The sequence below is a fragment of the Crinia signifera genome, chromosome 3 (assembly GCF_055691185.1).
Source record: "Crinia signifera chromosome 3, ASM5569118v1, whole genome shotgun sequence".
NCBI lineage: Eukaryota > Metazoa > Chordata > Amphibia > Anura > Myobatrachidae > Crinia > Crinia signifera.
Genome location: NC_139219.1, coordinates 166267514 through 166287090, shown reverse-complemented (window position 1 = coordinate 166287090; position 19577 = coordinate 166267514). Strand labels below are relative to the sequence as shown.

General features: G+C 43.8%; 1 protein-coding gene across 2 annotated transcripts in view; it reads right to left on the bottom strand.

Annotated features, from left to right (window-relative positions):
* LAMA4 (laminin subunit alpha 4) overlaps positions 1-19577 on the bottom strand; it is a 150233-nt gene that overhangs the window by 14716 nt on the left and 115940 nt on the right. For both annotated transcript variants that reach the window (XM_083176871.1, XM_083176872.1), the window contains exons 23-30: positions 18124-18286; positions 16889-17022; positions 11393-11564; positions 11180-11311; positions 10658-10797; positions 8859-8994; positions 6980-7117; positions 791-924 (exon numbers count right to left, since the gene is read on the bottom strand). In XM_083176871.1, coding sequence (XP_083032997.1) covers positions 791-924; positions 6980-7117; positions 8859-8994; positions 10658-10797; positions 11180-11311; positions 11393-11564; positions 16889-17022; positions 18124-18286 — 1149 coding nt within the window. The remainder of the gene's footprint in view (positions 1-790; positions 925-6979; positions 7118-8858; positions 8995-10657; positions 10798-11179; positions 11312-11392; positions 11565-16888; positions 17023-18123; positions 18287-19577) is intronic.

Sequence of the window (19577 nt, the reverse complement as noted above, 5' to 3'; positions counted from 1 at the left end):
TACAGTATGATGCAGTTTGTCTATTAACCAAGTGCACCTCCAACTGCCCAACCTTTGAACCATATCTACTGTATGTCTGCTGAAATGTAAATAAAATAAATTTTGATATACAGATTTGTCCATATACACCTATTATCAAGCAGACTTTGTGGCTAAGCCGTGCCATGCAACTGTTTATGTATATGAATCTAATACCATAGTTACAATACCAATTATTTTGCACTTAAAAACGAATCCCTTGCGATTTAGTCATGTCATGCAACTTTTTATTAAAATGCTCATCTTACTTTAATACTTTATACCAATTCTTTTGCAACAGAATTACTAATCCTAAATACTTTCGAGGTACCGCTGCTAGTTTTCTGGGGGCTAACTAATTAGACTGATGTGGTGCACTCCTCCCCCCTATGCTGGCAGTTATCAGGGATTATTCTTAGGGTGCCTTCAGCTCGAGTTGTAGGTTTGCAAATAATCGCAAAACTACAAATCCCAGCATTAGCATATGGACAGGACAGCACAGGGCAAAGCCTCGCCACACATTTTTGCAATCGCATCGCTATACAGCTATTCAAGCATGGGAAACACTACCTGTGGCAGAGTGCCTAAGTTCTGCCAGGTGTCTTGCGTCATATGGCACTAATGGATAGGAGTATGAGGACATAAATGTATTTCTAATCATAAATATTGCAGTGAACGAGCTACAATTATTAAAGCTTACATAAAGGAAAGTCTGGTGTTTATGTTAAAACTTAAGTGGAAGAATAAATGTTTACTAAAGAAGATCATGTACCTGTTTGGTGACACTGATGCAACAATGAAGTGACTATTACCATCGTTGTAGTGCATGTTTTTCGACTGGACGGTTATATCTTTTATAGTTAAGACTACAAAACCTTTATCAATGGAAACAGAAAACACATCAGCCTGCAAAAAATAAACAGAAGTATATTTGTGTTATACCACAAGCAGCAAACACAGTGTTATTATTCGCATGTACTGTACAAGCAGTAATTCGCCTGCAAACATTTATATCTGTAGAAAGTCAGAAATGTGAAAGCTATCATGCTGTTTCTTGGAAAGAGACTACCACAGTGGTGCTGTCTATCGATACTGCTCAGTAGCAGTGTGTTAGACGCCTAAATAATTTATTAGGGAGGCCAATCCCAGGAATCCTAGGATTAAGCATTTTCCAATCCCGAATTCCGGGATTGAAAAATATGCCCCGGTGTTGGTATCACTAAATGAGCTAAAATGATGGCTGGTCAAGTTAGAACTAGCAATGCTAATTACGACACCTGTGCACACTTTCCACCTTTACTGTAGACTAGCTGTTGTGCAAGGCAAAGCTTAAATATTTTTTTCAATTCCTCTTTCCTTCCCAACCACCACCCTATTCCTCCTCTTACACCCTTCAGAATAGATCCCAGACCAGACTTCACACAGTTTGTTGTCACTGTGATTGGAAAAGTGGGGTGTCTCCATGCAGACCTGGATTACACTGCAAAATGTGATATGCTACATGTATTCTACATTGGCGTATGGTCAACCCTCCTGAACATAACCAGCATCGGGCTCTTTGAGCCGGTCCTGGTTCCAAAAATACAGGGACAAAAGAAGTAGGGAACACCCAGATTTTTTAAACCTGCACTGGGCTCCAACAGTCAGTAGGGTAACATTGACTTCAATGGCATGCGGCCAGCCAATTCCCAGCGAGAGCTCATTCGTTAATTGGCTGAGGGGATTCCCATTGACTAACGTTAGTGGGAATCCCGGTGGGTTAAGCGGAGAAGCTAAATTTGTCAACCCACATGCTGCTCCTCAGTCCAAGGGATCGGGACAGAGTTTTTTTTTTTTAAACCCTTGGATGCTTACTTGGAACAAAGATGACACAATCAACATTGGATCTAGGAAGTTAATTTTTTTTGGCTTACAGCTCCCTATTAAATTCTACTGGAGAAGAGGACCAAATTTAGTGGGAATATAGATAAGTATAATGTACATTATGTATGTAAGTAAACTTTCAGTTTCATGGTGTGTGTATTTATTGTAGAATGGTTTGGCTGTGGAAATACAAGTCGCAGCAGGCCCTATATTGCCCCGCAAGCAGGTACTTGTGGTTCTTCAAGTATTTGCATGCAGGGGAGACTTGGCGCCTGGTGCTGGTCCCTCGTATTTTTAGAACCAGGACCGGTCCAAGAGCCTGATGCTGGTTTTTAAAATACTGGGGAACCCTATTTATTTTTCCCTATATTTCTGGAACCAGGACTAGCTCAAAGAGCCCGGGGCTGGTTATGCCTGTGAGGGGGAGACCCACGCCATTTTTTATTTTCTTCAAACTACAGTATTTGTACACTTTTCCAGGCAGAAGCAGGCACGGATCTGACTTATCTGTGCATGCTTCTGTCAAACTCATCAACCAGAATATGGTCTATTATTGTGGTGATTTTTGATAAGGTTTGCTGTGCATTTCAAAAAAATTGCACCCTTGTATATTTAGGATTTCTATACTTTTCAATGTGAAAACATCTGGATGCGATTTCTGATGTGTGATTTTTTTGATCATGGCAAAATTGTGCAATCGCCCCGTATTTCATGTGTGATTTTTGGTAAATGTGCAATTTTTTTTACAATTTTGCCTAAAAATGCACACATTTCTAAAAAATCGCACCCTATTACATTTGGCCCAGGATGTTGCTATGGTCAACTATATGAGGTAAATTTACTAATAGGGGAGTCCTATTGAATATTGGATGTTGCCCATAGCAACCAATCAGATTCAATCTATTATCTTTTAGAAGGTGCTATATATAATTAAGAAATACAATCTATTTTCAATAGATATAACAATGTCTCCAGCAGCTTCCCAAACACACAATAGATCTATTTGGTGACATTCTATGGGATGCGCTAAATGCGCATGTTTTATTTGCGCACCACATCGCCGCAAATCGCCTATTTTAAAATCGCATTTTTCAGTCAAAATGCGCATATTTAATGTGATGCGCATTGGAGGCTGAAAAGTGCGAAGGGGGCGATTTGCAGCGAAGTGGTGCGCTGTATTTAGTCCTGAAAATGTGCGATTTTCATGTCTAAAAATCGCACATTTGCAGGACAGCGCAAAGTGTAAAAAAAAAAAACGAGCGCGGGGTCCCCCGCCCGAGTATAACCAGCCCCGGGCTCACTGAGCCGGTGCTGGTGACATAAAATCAGGGTCCCCGCCAAATAGGGGTCCCCTTGATTTTATGAAACCAGCACCAGACTCAAGGTCCGGCGCTGGTTCCCAAAATACGGGGGACAAAGTGACTAGGGGTCCCCCGTATTTTAAGAACCAGCACCGGACACAACCAGCCAGCAGGGTAATGCCACAGCCGGGGGAAACTTATTATATAAGCTCCCGCGGTCAAAGCATTAACCCCCTGGCTGGTCAGCATGGGCAGGGGTCCTGGGGAAGTGGGGACCCCCCCAATGAAGGGGTCCCCCACCTCCAGGACTTACCAGCCCATGCTGATAGTCCGGGGCTGTCCCCGATGCCCCTGGGCGGTGGGCATCGGGCTGATGATTTGTGTAAAAAAAAAGAATTACAACTATTGTTTTATACTGGCGAACTATCAGTCCCAGCAAGCCTACCCCGCATGCTGGGACTTGGGGAACCACAAGTCCCAGCATGCGGGGCATTAAAGGGCCCACTGGCACTTGTAGTTCTGCAGTGCAAAAAATAGTTCACAAAATCACACTGACACACTGTAAAATAAAACTTTAATACACACAAAACACACACACACTGATACTTACCTACCTTGAGCCCGTAGGTCGGTCCCTGGATCCTGGGTCCGTCCTCCGGGGCTCCAGGGCAGAAGAGTCCGGTTCCGGGGCCTTGGTCCTGGTTCCGGGGCTGGTCCTGGGGTTCCGGGGCTCCTGGGCTGCAGAATCCGGGGTCCGGGATCCGAGGTAGTCCCCAGGGGTACCTAAGGAAGCAAATCCAACTTACCTGGTACCCGGCTTGCAGGACTTTGACCGGCGCTGAGATGTTTCCTCCTCGGCGTCTCTGGACAGAATGATTTCTTGGCCAATCAGGAGCCGAGAAAGTCGGCTCCTGATTGGCCAGAAATCATTCTGAATACAGACGCCGAGGAAGTAACATCTCAGCGCATCTAGAGCAGAGATGTTTCCTCCTCGGCGTCTCTAGTTAGAATGATTTCTGGCCAATCAGGAGCCGACTTTCTCGGCTCCTGATTGGCCAAGAAATCATTCTGTCCAGAGACGCCGAGGAGGAAACATCTCAGCGCCGGTCAAAGTCCTGCAAGCCGGGTACCAGATGGGAGAAGCGCAGTCACCGGTGAGGAGTCCGAGGTCGCCGCCGGGGACCAGGTAAGTTGGATTTGCTTCCTTAGGTACCCCTGGGGACTACCTCGGATCCCGGACCCCGGATTCTGCAGCCCAGGAGCCCCGGAACCCCAGGACCAGCCCCGGAACCAGGACCAAGGCCCCGGAACCGGACTCTTCTGCCCTGGAGCCCCGGAGGACGGACCCAGGATCCAGGGACCGACCTACGGGCTCAAGGTAGGTAAGTATCAGTGTGTGTGTGTTTTGTGTGTATTAAAGTTTTATTTTACAGTGTGTCAGTGTGATTTTGTGAACTATTTTTTGCACTGCAGAACTACAAGTGCCAGCGGGCCCTTTAATGCCCTGCATGCTGGGACTTGGGGTTCCCTAAGTCCCAGCATGCGGGGTAGGCTTGCTGGGACTGATAGTTCGCCAGTATAAAACAATAGTTGTAATTCTTTTTTTTTACACAAATCATCAGCCCGATGCCCACCACCCAGGGGCATCGGGGACAGCCCCGGACTATCAGCATGGGCTGGTAAGTCCTGGAGGGGGGGGGACCCCTTCATTGGGGGGGTCCCCACTTCCCCAGGACCCCTGCCCATGCTGACCAGCCAGGGGGTTAATGCTTTGGCCGCGGGAGCTTATATAATAAGTTTCCCCCGGCTGTGGCATTACCCTGCTGGCTGGTTGTGTCCGGTGCTGGTTCTTAAAATACGGGGGACCCCTAGTCACTTTGTCCCCCGTATTTTGGGAACCAGCGCCGGACCTTGAGTCTGGTGCTGGTTTCATAAAATCAAGGGGACCCCTATTTGTCGGGGACCCTGATTTTATGTCACCAGCACCGGCTCAGTGAGCCCGGGGCTGGTTATACTCGGGCGGGGGACCCCGCGCTCGGTATTTTTTTTTTTTAACCCTTTCTTTTATTTTTTACAGCAGAACCCTGCACAGAACATTGCGATCTGTGCAGGGTTCCGGCTAATTCGCCTAACAGACCCTGGTCTGAAATAAGTGCGATAATTAGTCGCCTAAATAATGCGATGTGCAAATGCGCATTGCATTAAATAAGCGACTTGTATAGTTTTCTATACGAAAACATCTGGATGCGATAAAAATGCGAATTAATCTCGCATTTTTATTCAGCATACCTTAACGCACACAATATGCGATTTCAGTCCCTGAGCGCATCACATTAAATTTGCGATTTCTATGAAAAATGCGATATCGCCATTTTGTGGTCTAATTACCGCAAAATAAGCAAAATCGCATCCCATAGAATGTCACCCGCTGTGTGTAATTTCACATAAGATCTGCAACTCCCAGTATATTGTCCATTAGCAGCATCTTCAGATCTTACGTGCAACATATAAGATCTGTATCTGTACAAGCATTGTACCAAAACACCTCACGATATGCACTCAAACACACACAATGCGCCATACAGCCCATCAAAATTGTGCATTTGGGCCTGAAATCGTTCTGATGTATGGTCAGCTATTAGTATAATATAGTCTAGATCAGTGATTTTTAAATCTAGTCCCCAAATACCACCGACAGGTCATATTTTGTGGACTTCTTTAATCCTGCCCAGGTAAGTAACGTTTTGACTGGGTCAGTAATGATCACACCTGCTTCCACAACAATTCCTAAAAACATAACCTGCTAGGCAGTGGTGTAACTACTTATTATGCGCCCCCCCCGCCGCAAAAAAAATTGCCCATTCCTGCCCACCCGCTGCTGTCTGCAGTCCCAGCGCTGGCTCCTGCTGCTAACAATGAAAAGTGACTCTTAGAAAATGGCTGCCCCCATACTACAGACAGAAAACTGTCTGCAGTATGGGGGCAGCCATTTTCTAAGTGTCCGTTTTCATTATAGAAGCAGAAGCCAGCGCTAGGAGAGACGGGACTGTGACAGCACAGCAGGCAGGTACCGCAGACAGCAGTGGGTAACTATAGCCCCGCAGACCCCCGGCGCCCAAACTTTCTCTGCGCCTCCCCGCCACTGCGGGGGCTGCGGAGCTATAGTTACGCCACTGCTGCTAGGACATATTAAAGGTTGAGAACCACTGGCATAGAGGATCACACCCTATCCTGCATTATCTGTATTCTTTGTAGAGATGGAGGGATAGCCTGCACTCTGCTGTGTTCCTGCATTTCTAAGAAATCCCTGTATTCCACTGCAGGAGGGAGATCAGTGTCTGGAATGCAGTGCAAAAGGCCGGGGTACATACTGTATAACATCTAGACACTATTGAGAAATAATTTTTATGAACTTTATATGAGCAGACATTACTATTGGTCTTCCTCACACTCCTACTGCTTGCTGGGCTTACTTTCAGCAGTTTGCTATGTGAAAAGGATTGTGCTTTGAATGAGAACTCTGCTTTAAAATATGTTATTGTTCTGATGATATCTCATTCAGAATTTAACTATCTGTAAAAATATTTTATGTAGAAAATATTATATTGTTCTAATAAGTACTCCCAGTTACCCAGTAATACCAAGCCTCTACATATTTGAAAACATACAATGTAAGTTCATTATTGACAAATAACCTAGCATTTTACTATGAATGATAGTCTATATTTAAAAAAACAAAACAAAAACAAAACGTATTTCATAAAAGACAATTATTATGATGACAAATTTGTACTCACCCCTTCAGAGTGATAGAGCAAGAGTCCACTTGGCTGTAATGTGGTAAAGCTAAAACCCCCTTCAAAAGCATTAAAGGGAGCTAACTTCTGATTGGATGCAATATAGCTTTGTCCATTAAAATATGCACTCCGAGACATCTATGGTCAAAAAGGGAATAATCAATGACATAATTAACAGCTATTTATAAGTTTAAAAATATATTATGAAATTGACATTACATTTTTTAGTTAAACTTTAGATGAATGTCATGTGGTGTGGTATAGTACATGTACATTACTTAGGTTGACAGTAATTAGGACAACACCAAATGGTCGCCATGCAATAGGATGACAGGTACAATGGGGTTTCAGTAGTGCAAGCAGGGGGGTTTCTGAGTACCTAGAACCCCTCTCCTGCTGCCGATCATCGACAAAGGTGACTCATTTTTTATTTTTGGAGTGGAGCCGGAGGAGCAGTCAGGGACGCGGCAGCTGCCTCCTCATTCACAGAGACGGCTGCACTGTTGCTGTGAGCTGGCTGAATCCAGGGGTAGGGGGAGCTGCTGCCAGGACTGGCAAGCCAATTAGGCATTATACACCGCCACATACAGGATCACACTCACAGGTCATTTCTATCTTTATCTCACTGATACTGCCTGCCACCACTAATTGGGTGAGCTAAAGCTGCCGCCCAGCACTACAGCCGGTCTGCCTGTCTTTGTAAGTAGAGCATCAGCGTCCTGTCTGCAGAGGAGCTGACATACTGTATGAGAAAAGAGCGCTCCAATTCCCAACCCACCAGGTTGTAGATCTTCTGTACTGGGGGTAGAGCTATCTTATGCAGAAAGTGGGTCTAAAGTTCTGCCTCAGAGGTGGGCGCGTGTCTACTGTGCTGGGGAAGACATGTCTCAGGGGGGTCTACTGTGCTGGGGGGATATTTGTCTTGGAGGTGGGGGTCTACATTGCCAGGGTAAGATGTGAGATCTGGGAAATCTATATGTGTATATATATATATATATATATATATATATATATACACACACACACACACACACACACACACTGTTATGGAATTGCAATGATGGTACAGGACAAAAATTTGAAACATCGATAAGCAGACATGTGTCCTGTATGCCATCCTTGCAAGTCCATAAGAGTGCCGCCTGCCTGATGCCATGCTATATATTGTAAATGGTGAATGCCACCATTTCTATACTGCATGTCACTTTATTATTAGAAGGCACAATGGCAGATTACAGAGCGCATAATACCCCCCATCTCCGCCCCCTATATTTGGCCCCACCCACTCACTGGAAACCCTCATTCATAAATCCTGCGTTTGCCCCTGGGTTGATCCTATTAATTGTGTAGGATGTGAGATGCTTTTACCATGGCATTTAAATGCCAGCCACACAAATTTTCATCCTTTGAATTCATAACAAATGATTCACTGTTGTGCGACAAGTGAAAGTGAGGCACCTAATGCAATCATTGGGGCTAATAGGATCCACCTCAATATGTCATACCTAAAGAGAAAGAATGCATGTGTGATATTCAAACTTTACTAATTAGAATTGTAATATATTTTTACAATAGGTTTTGTAATTAAATAGAGGTTCCTTGGATAATTTTATGGATTTACCCACAATGCACTGGCACCTCATAATCGGGTAAGTCCCTAACATTTAAAGTGTAGGGTATCGGACACTACTAGGCCAGCTAAATAATGTTTGAATAGTGCACCTGCATTCTTTCTCCTTGTGAATAAAAATAGTTGATGTTGCCCTTAGCAATGCATAAACTGATCTTCAGTACAGTACGATGAATCATTTTTTTAGCTTCTTGACTATAAACTAAAAGCAATTATTAGATTACAAACCCGGTAAATCATACAACTTACAAGTGACTCCTCAGGGCAGCCATAACTTATTCCAATGGTTTCTGGTTCTTCTAAGAGATTGAAATCTTTTTTCTGGAACTGGAAACTTTTCATGCATCCTCGATATGCAATGTCTGCAGCTAGGTGAGTCCTCATACTGCAGATGATAAATATTATTTATTACATAGCTAATAGTAGCAGCTTTACATTTTATAATAACTTCTCAGTTGTACTATATTTATAATGTTCTACAGAATAATGTGCTCTGGATCTAACTGCTAGCTACAGTATTCATAATGCTCACAACAACTTTATTTTAGAACACAAAATCTCATTACTTCATCATCTACTTTACTCACTCTCTGTGAGAGATGTGCAAACTATCCCCTAAAAATGCCAGCATCATGTTGTGTAAAAAAAGATTATATTTCTTGTGTAAGGGAAACATTACTGGTCATTATGATGAAAAAAAACATTTGCTTGGCAATTTTCACAACTATTTTTGACAAATTCAATTGGCAATCAGATGGGTAAGAGCCTGTAGTAGCACAGCTGCTGTGTCTGTGTAAAAGCTGCTGTAGGTGTCTGAAGTAAAAAAGACATCTATTGCAGACTTGATCCACTTCTACATCTGAAGATAAAGGTGCCCATACACTGCTGCAATGTTTCGCAGCAGCGTACGGACACCCAATACCCTGCTAGCCGCCTGGGACCTTCCGAGGAGGCAGGGATGCATGCGATCCCTCACAATTTGTCTCGCCGCCAGCTCCAAGGTCAGGTGGTTGGAGGGCCGGTAGGTCCGACCACCCGACACAGGTCCGATGCGCACGGGACTGCGCATTGGACCTGAGGGGACATCAAACAAGCCAGAAATCAAGGCCAAAAAGACCCCGTTTTATGGGGAATGGGATTGACAGCAATTAGGTCGACACCACTAGGTCAACATGCATGAAGGTTGCCATGACTGAAGGTCGACATGCATGAAGGTCAACGTGACTGAAGGTCGACTTGGGTGAGGTCGACACATACATTAGGTCGACATGGGGAAAAGGTTGACATGGGGTTTTTCTCTTTTTTGTCCCGAATTTCAACACAGTCGACATGGATACTAAAAAAAGTGCTTCGTTTACGGTGCCTATTTTATTCTCCCACCACGCCCTAGTGGATGCTAGGGCATGAAATACCACCTGTCGGCACGTGTCAGCTCAAAACAAAAAAGGTGAAAAACCCCTTGTCAACATTTGACTATTGACCTTCCCCATGTCAACCTAATGCTTGTGTCGACCTAATGAACTGTCAACCTAACCCATGTCATGCATGTCGACCTAATGGTGTCGTATTGCCGCCTCATCATTGCTGCCAAAACTCCAGCGGCATGTCAACCATGCTGCAGTGTTTGGGGGAAAATGATCGACATTGCATCCACAGATCTGCATACGCGCAGTCCAAAACCATAGGATAATTGTGAAATTATTGAAATAACGTTCACCATTAAATCAGCCTCTTTTTTACCACCCACTATATGTGTTAATAATTGATAAGTGTTAAGTTATGTTAAAACAAGAAATTAAAATGATCATCTTTTACGAATGGGACACATACTTTAGAATACTGTATAACTTTACCGTAGAGTTTTATTTTTGTAAAATGTGTTTTTTCCCGACAGCTTTGTGTGATTCTCATGAATAAACTTACTGTGCTTCCAACATGTGCATGTGATTGTCAGTGTAATTGTGTTCTGTTCCAATAATAACCTTATTGACACAGCTTTCTTGCCCACAGTCAGTCTTCTATCCTGTTATTGAGAAGAATGTACATACCTTTCCAGAATGTGTGAAGGAGCACCACCTATGTAAATGTCAGAGAATGGAATTGAAGTCTTATCATTGTCAACACTCTTCACATGTTTTCTGTCAACCACCAAAATCATCTTCTTGGAATTGTGATAAATTACAGAAATCTGGAAAATGAAATTTGGCAGTGAAGTCTGTGGTTCATCTGTGAGCTTCATTATGCAAAATAATGTTTACAGATACTGTATTCTCAATATAGAAAATTATGCAACAATTACATACAACATACCCCCACTATCCATGTCGGCATGGAGTTGATTTTAAATAGCGTGGCGAGCGTAGCGAGCCACCGAGCCCGCAGCATGGGCGAGCGAAGCGAGCCCCACAAGGGAACTCAGACGCACGGCGCCATACTGGCGCCATGAAACTACACAAGTACCTAAATCTCCAGCGTACTGTATTTTTATTTTGAGTGTTGTAGTACCTGTTTAAAGATACAGATTACTCAAGCATAGAAAATAATGGTGAGGGCTTGAGAAAATACAGTACCTCATGATATCTTGCATCATTAATCTGGGCTTTCTTCATTGAGTCGTCAAGAAGTACAGGGCCTTTACTGAAGCCAAAGTCATACGTCAGCCTTAGGTAGCCATCTTGTATTTCCAGGCTAAAGAATTTAGTCTGTGGAATAATAAAATTGTTGTGGGTAAATTGAATTAAAACTATAATCCATTATAGCATCATAAGTAGCAAAGTACTTACTCCATTCACCATTAGGAAAATAAGCGCATTATCTACAGGTGTTCGAACTTCAATGTCAAAGCGAGTGACTTGTGTAAAGCGGCCTCTTCTTTCAATATTGCGTACTACAGCATAGCCAGTACCATCAAAGAAGTAACTGGCAGCGCGGCTCTGGGTGAAAGCCAACTTATTTCTATAAAACAAAAAGAAGGTATTATTATCATAATGGTACTTTATATCGAAGAGTAAATCACAAAGTGTAGAATACATATCCCACTTTATGCATATATGCAGAGCTAAAGGCCTGTTTGTGCAGCACATCTCTCCTGAATAAACAGTAAATGAGCGCACACAAATACACAGTACAGAAAGTGCCTCCACAGTGAGTGATGTCTCTGGCTGCAGTTATCCTCTGCCACCATGGGAGGACAGAAAGGGCAACACTCCCTAGATAAGTACAGTATGTAACAAATGTTGTTTGATTTTATGTAAATAAAGTGGTTAAAATCAATTATTGATTCTCGCAAGTCCCAGTATGTTACTGTACCCATCCTTGCTGGCGGGTCGCCAGAACGTACGCGCTGGCGACCCGCCAGCAGCCTCGCCAGCGAGGAGACTGAGACGCACGTGCATCTCACGCGCACGCGCGTCTCAGTCTCCGTCGCTAGCGCGACGGAAACCCTGTCCGTCTCCGCCTCAGGGAGACGGACAGGGTTAGGGGGGGTTAGTGGGGGGTGCGGGCAGGCGGCGGGGACCCCGGGTTACCGCCGGCAAGCCGGCGGGGACCCGGGGAACTGATGGAAGCGCCGTCGGAAGGGGACGCGCGCGCCCTCTCGTGCGCGTGCGTCCCCTTCTCACCATCGCCATGGCGCTGGCGGGGGATGGCGGCTGGCGACGCCAGCGCCATCCCCTGCAAAGATGGGACCTGACCCATCTGTACATAGACAAGTGACCCCTAATCATCCTGACAGCTCCCTGGGAAAGGGAGGAAGTCACACGCGATTTATCATAGAAACATAGGGTGACATTCTATGGGATGAGATTTGTGTTTTTTGGCAAAATTTGCGCAAAAAACGGCCGAAATCCCGTTTTCGCATATTTAATGAGATGCGGAAAACTGCAAAAATCGCAGATTTTGCCGCAAAATCGCACTTTTACAAAGTGCGATTTTAACTCGCGCCGGAACCTGCTTCCAGATGTTTTCCCATTGAAAAGTATACAAATCGCATATTTAATGAGATGCGAATTTGGGAAATGTGTCTTAAATTCGGCAAAAAATCAGACCAGGTTCTGATATGCGAGTTGGCCAGAACCCTGCACAGATCATTGAGATCTGTGCATGGTTCTGTGGTAAAAAATGTGTGGTTTTTTTTAAGAAAAATATTGCGTGGGGTCCCCCCTCCTGAGCATAACCAGCCCCGGGCTCATTGAGCCGGACCTGGTTCCAAAAATATGGGGGACAAAAAACGTAGGGGTCCCCCGTATTTCTGAAACCAGCCCCGGACTCTTGGACCGGTCCTGGTTCCAAAAATATGGGGGACAAAAAATCTGGGGGTCCCCCGTATTTTGAAACCAGCACCGGGCTTCAACAGCCCGCAGTGTCATGCCACAGCCGGGGGACACTTTTTACATAAGGTCCCCCGGCCGTACCATGAGCACCGTGGCTGGTCAGCCTTGGACAGGGTACCTGGAGGAGTGGGGACCCCCCCAATAAAGGGGTCCCCCCCCAGGCTTCACCCGTCCAGGGCTGAAGCCCGGGGCTGTCACCGGCATCCCTGACCAGTGGACACCGGCCTGATGGGGTTAAATCTTTCAATCCTAACATTGCTTTATACAGGAGGACTACAAGTACCAGCAGACCTCCCCCGCAGGCTGGGACTTGGAGAACCACAAAGTAAAAGTAAAACTTTATTACATACACACACACATCTCACTTTTACACCCACATACTCACCGATCCAGGATCCAGCGCTGGTCTCCCTTCTGCAGAGCCGGCTACCCCCGCACTGACAGCGGGGACAACCGGCTTTCTCCGATGGAGCTAACACCTTCAGGTCGCGCTGTCCCAGCGCGACCTGAAGGTGTTAGCTCCATCGGAAAAAGCCGGTTGTCCCCGCTGTCAGTGCGGGGGTAGCCGGCTCTGCAGAAGGGAGACCAGCGCTGGATCCTGGATCAGTGAGTATGTGGGTGTAAAAGTGAGATGTGTGTGTGTGTGTGTGTGTGTGTGTATGTAATAAAGTTTTACTTTTCTGTGTGTGTGTTTTCTTTTAACATTCTTTTTACAGGTGGACTACAAGTCCCAGCGGGCCCATTAATGCCCCGCATGCTGGGACTTGTGGTTCTCCAAGTCCCAGCCTGCAGGGGAGGTCTGCTGGTACTTGTAGTCCTCCTGTATAAAGCAATGTTAGGATTGAAAGATTTAACCCCATCAGGCCGGCGTCCACTGGCCAGGGACGCCGGTGACAGCCCCGGGCTTCAGCCCTGGACGGGTGAAGCCTGGGGGGGGGGACCCCTTTATTGGGGGGGTCCCCACTCCTCCAGGTACCCCGTCCAAGGCTGACCAGCCACGGTGCTCATGGTACGGCCGGGGGACCTTATGTAAAAAGTGTCCCCCGGCTGTGGCATGACACTGCGGGCTGTTGGAGCCCGGTGCTGGTTTCAAAATACGGGGGACCCCCAGATATTTTGTCCCCCGTATTTTTGGAACCAGGACCGGTCCAAGAGTCCGGGGCTGGTTTCAGAAATACGGGGGACCCCTACGCTTTTTGTCCCCCGTATTTTTTGAACCAGGTCCAGCTCAATGAGCCCGGGGCTGGTTATGCTCAGGAGGGGGGACCCCACGCAATATTTTTTATTTTTTTTTATTTTTATACAAACACAAAATCGCACATAAGCTCAAATTCGCACATTTTCATGCCTAAAAATCGCACATTTTCATGCCGAAAAATCGCCCATTATCGCACTTTTCTTGCCGGAACACGCACCTCATTAAATATGCGAATCCAAGGCAAAAATGCGTTTTAAAAAAAGTGCGATAATGGGCGAAAAAGTGACGTGCGAAAAACTCTCATCCCATAGAATGTCAGCCATAGAATTTGATGGCAGATAAGAACCACTTGGCCCATCTACTCTGCCCCTTCTTTTAAACATGTTACCTCAACCATATTTGATCCTTATTTCTTCTTGTTTCAGTGCATGTCCTCGTGTCCTGCTGCTCCCCTTCCTGTGAAGAATGTCTCCCACCTGTACCTTGTTAAAACCCTTGATATATTTGACATTTTCTATCATGTCCCCACTTTCATTTCTCTCTTTAAACCATACATATTAAGATCTTTTAGTCTTTCCTGGTACGTTTTGTGATGTAGGCCATGCACCATTTTAGTTGCCCTTCTTTGTACAGTGTCTAATGTATTTATATCCTTCTGGAGATTTGGCCTCCAGAACTGAACACAGTACTCCAGATGAGGTCGTACCAATGACCTATACAGTGGCATTATTACTTCTTTCTTTCTACTGCTGATACCTCTCCCTATGCAACCAAGCATCTGACTTGCTTTCTTCATTGCTTTGTTACATTGCCTACCTGCCTTTAAGTCCCCTGCAATAGTGACACCTAGATCCCTCTCTTCCTCACAGGTTTCCATTATACTATATTTAGACTTTGGATTTTTGAGACCCAAGTGCATGATTTTGCATTTTTTGGCATTAAACTGTAGTTGCCATGCTCTTGACCATTCCTCTAATCTACATAGACCATCAATCATTTGTTTTACCCCTCCTGGTGTGTCTAACCTGTTGCATACCTTTGTGTCATCTGCAAAAAGGCACATTTTACCCTCAATTCCATTTGAAATATCACCAATAAAGACATTAAAATTCACTGGTCCAAGTACAGATCCCTGGAAACATGCAGTTCCCGGGGAGCTGCAATGATATCAATATAAGCCTATCCCAAGCATGTTTAAATTGCTCTACTGTATTTGCCTCTACCACCTCTGATGGGATTCTATTCCACTTACAGTATCTACTACTCTTTCTGTGAAGTAATTTCTCCTCAAATTTCCCCTGAATCTTCCTCCCTCTAGTCTCAGTGCATGCCCTTGTGTTCTGTTGCTCTTCTTCCTGTGAAGAATGTCTACCACCTGTACCTTGTTAAAGCCCTTGATATATTTGACGTTTTCTATCATGTCCCCACTTTCATTTCTCTCTCTAATCTATACATATTAAGATCTTTTGGCCTTTCCTGGAACGTTTTGTGATGTAGACCATGCACCATTTTAGTTGCCCTTCTTTGTACAGTCTCTAATGTATTTATATCCTTCTGGAGATTTTCCTCCAGAACTGGTTCCCGGGGAGCTGCAGGCAGAGAAAGGGGGGGCGGGAAGGGGGGCTGTTAGCGAAGAGCCGGGCAGGGGACACAGAGAGGCAGTGGGCAATGAACACAGCAAGGGGACCAGAGAGCCAGGTATGGGAAGCTGGGCGGCCGCACATAGAAAAAAAAAACCTAATCAAATGAATGGGCAGCCAGTGATTGTCTGAAAGCTCTCAGCCAATCACTGGCTGATGATTCATTTGTATGGGGTTCTTTTTTGTATGTGAGCCCGCCGCCCAGCTTCCCATACCCGGCTCTCTGGTCCCCTGCCCACATTCACTAATGTTTTATCAAATCTTATGTGCAGCCTGTCCAACCTCCCGACTCCGACCTAATGTGCACAAGACCACACATCAGGTCAGTAAGGATGTCTGAACATGGGATTTAGGCCGATTTCATGGCCTGATCCATCCGACAGGTGAAATTGGGCCCAAATCACATAGTGTATGGGGTCCTTTAGGGGAAAATTTTTTATTGAAATAGAACTCCCATCTTAGTAAATTCCTCCCTTAGTGTCTACACCTTAGACCAAAAATGCAGAAGCGAAGGGATGAATTCACTAAGGCAAAGTTCAGTAAGGATGGTGTCACACATGTGTGACCCATGCAGAGCAACACATAAGCATGTAGCGATGTACCCAGCCACATCGATCTTCTGCCCTATTGCAGGTGCGACATGCGTGATGAAATGCGTGCACTAGTCTCCACGCTCATGCTTTGAAGTTGCACCTGTCAAAGCCACCTGCCGCCCATTTTGGTGGGGCAGTTGCAGGAGCTTGCTGCCCCGAAATACAACACATATAAATAAGTAAATAACTATTTCTGAAAGACAAGGCAGATCTACAGTAGCTTAATCACAAAGGTTGTGAAATAGTTTTTTCCCATTGTATTGGGATAAATGTAAAAAGTGCCGTAAAATGAGTGAGGAGGTATTGCCCATTTTCCAAGGGCATATGTGTGAACAAGACCTAACAATTCCTATTTGAGAATTTAGCTAATGCTTATTACTAAGCAATTATATTTTAAAAATGAAAAAAAAAATGTCATTATGATCTACGCACCTCTCTGCTTACAAATACATCTCTGCATTTTCAAATCATATACAATACTAAATTAATTCTGGTTAAAGTGTGACATTTGCTTTACCTGACACAAGGTGGCGCTGTGAATGTATTTATGTTATGTATGTTCTGGAAATTATACAAGCTGACAACATCATTATTTACAGTAGCGAGCTCCAGACAGCCAACAAAGCCGGGAAGGTTCAAACTGTCCGGGATCTGAAGAAAACAAATCACCAGTAAGCAAGTGTAAATCACACACCAGCAATGTCTGGCACAAAGCCTACCACCGTGTTATTAGTTGCTAATAAATATGCCCTGTCAGTAATAATCTATCTGTACAGTAAATCTCATGTCTATAGAGATGCTTACAATATATCCTTTATTTCTATAACAGGAATTTCTTAAACCCTGTGGTTTGCACGCTGAGAGTAATGCCACATCAAGGAGCTGCAGGGCACTTGCAGAAGTGCCATGGGGTAGTGGCACAGTCCCAAATCAAATGATTTATGGTCAACGTGATAGGCAAAACCATTTGTGGCTGCTAATTATAAAAATGTGGACAAACAGAAGCACAACATGTTATCTGCCAAGTAATTAAAACTAAGAATGACGAGTAAACACAATTTACTTAATTTCATAGTTTTTGTTGATTAGTTAATAAGAAACTTATGATTTATGGTTGGCATGCTTATAATGCTGAGACTCTGGGATGCTATATTTTGAGAAGGTTTAGGAACTACTTCCATTCTCAGTTGAAACTAAACAGTAAAAAGCATGTAGTTAGTTTTGAATGCTGTATTATTTATCATGTGTAGTTTTCTCATTTCTGTCCATAATCTCCAAATGTTCTTCTAGCCCCATACACACCGAACGATATTGTTACCGATATCGTTCAGTGGCGTCAACTGCTGCCGCTTCACTTGCAGGTCGATAGCTAAAATGAAGCCAAAATTGACATGGATGTACAGATGACGGGGGTAGAGGGGTTGTTAGTAATGATGTGCGTAAGTGCACATCCTTAGGATGTGCGTAAACACTAGTCTCATGCTTGCTGAGGCCACAGTGACAAAATAAATGCTAAAATATACATTTTCAAAGGTACATACTGTAGTACAGGAGTTCATCATTTTGCATAATCAAATATGCTAGTAAACAGGTACAGACACTGGAAGCATCAATTCATTTTAATTTATGATTATTATGACTACATTGAAGGGAATATAGTGAATGTAGTGTATATAGGTAAAACAGTGTATGTAAGGAATATAGGAAATATAGTGTACAACATGTAAAAATGATTAGATACCCAACTCATACCTTAACTTCTTTGGGCACTCCTCCAAAATAGAACACAGTGTTCAGAGGGTCCAGATTAAGCAGAGAATCGCTCCCAGGAGCTTCGCCCTTCTTGATGAACTTCTCCTCTGCTGTACTGCTCTGACTAGGTACAGTCAAAAGTACTTTGCCATGTCGTCCCAATCTAGAAGAAAATGTAATTTATGAAGTATAAAACTTAACTTTTAATAAAATCTAAATAAGATATGTTAAAAAATTACTGTGGTAGAACAATTTGAAAAAAAGTTTGGTGATGCTCTACAGTTAGATACATACTGTATAACAAAAAGTCGGTTTAAAAATATATAAATTAATGTACAAACAATATACTAATTTATTGAGAAAATATGCAAGCTGAGAATTGATAGTCAAATAAAAAAAAGATTGTTTACAGTAAGTTTAAAAAAATATATATACAAATTTGTGCATTTTCATGAACATTAGAATGCTCTACTAAGTGAGTCATTTCTCCTTAGAAGTGTATCTTCTACTTATATAATAATATTTTCAATAAAAAAAGTCAGGATTATGGTTTTCCTTCTTGCATATGATAATCTTAATATCAAAATATCCTGTGCTAGAACTTCTTCCAATAAAGTACACTTATGAAGCATCTCAGATGTCTGGTTCTTTCTGCACTCATCATTGTATAGAGCAGGGGTCTTCAAACTCGGTCCTCAGGACCCCACACAGTTCATGCTTTCCTGGTCACCCGGCAGGTGCACAGGTGCATTCATTATTCAATGACACAGGTGGAGCTAATTATTTAACTTGTGATTCTGTGAGGAGACCTGCAAAACAAGCACTATGTGGGGTCCTGAGGACCGAGTTTGAGAACCTGTGGCATAGAGGAATGTTGCCCACATCATGTATACTGAATTGCACAGCACCCCTTTGTGTTTTTTGATGCAGCCAATGCTTTGCTGCCTAGTAGTATGCTGATTCTTAAAGATTCTTAAAGATTTTTCCCGTTCCATTTACCTTGTTACATAATTTGCATTTTTAACCCTTTGAGTGCCAAGTGAATTTGTCAAATTAGGTGTGAAAATTTGCAAGCAAACATTTTAATTCATCATAATGACCTGTAATGTTTACTATATATAGGAAATATAATTTTTTTTTATACAACCTTATTTATTTGAATATATATTAGAAATGTGGCATTTTTAGCAAATCATTTGAACATCTCTCACTCACAGAGATATTTTCACACAAAGGGTTAAGGAAATCTGTTCCTGCAAATAATTTTTAGAGTAATGCAATACTTCTCTGTTCCATTTGATCTGCATTTGCTGTTTGCATACCTCCCAACATTCGCAGTTCCGGAAGCGGGACGGAAGCGGGAATAGACGCTGTGCGCATGCACACAGCGTTTATTCCCCGCTGCTTAGCAGCTGACAGGGGGGACTCCCAACAGCCCCCCCACACCGCGGGAC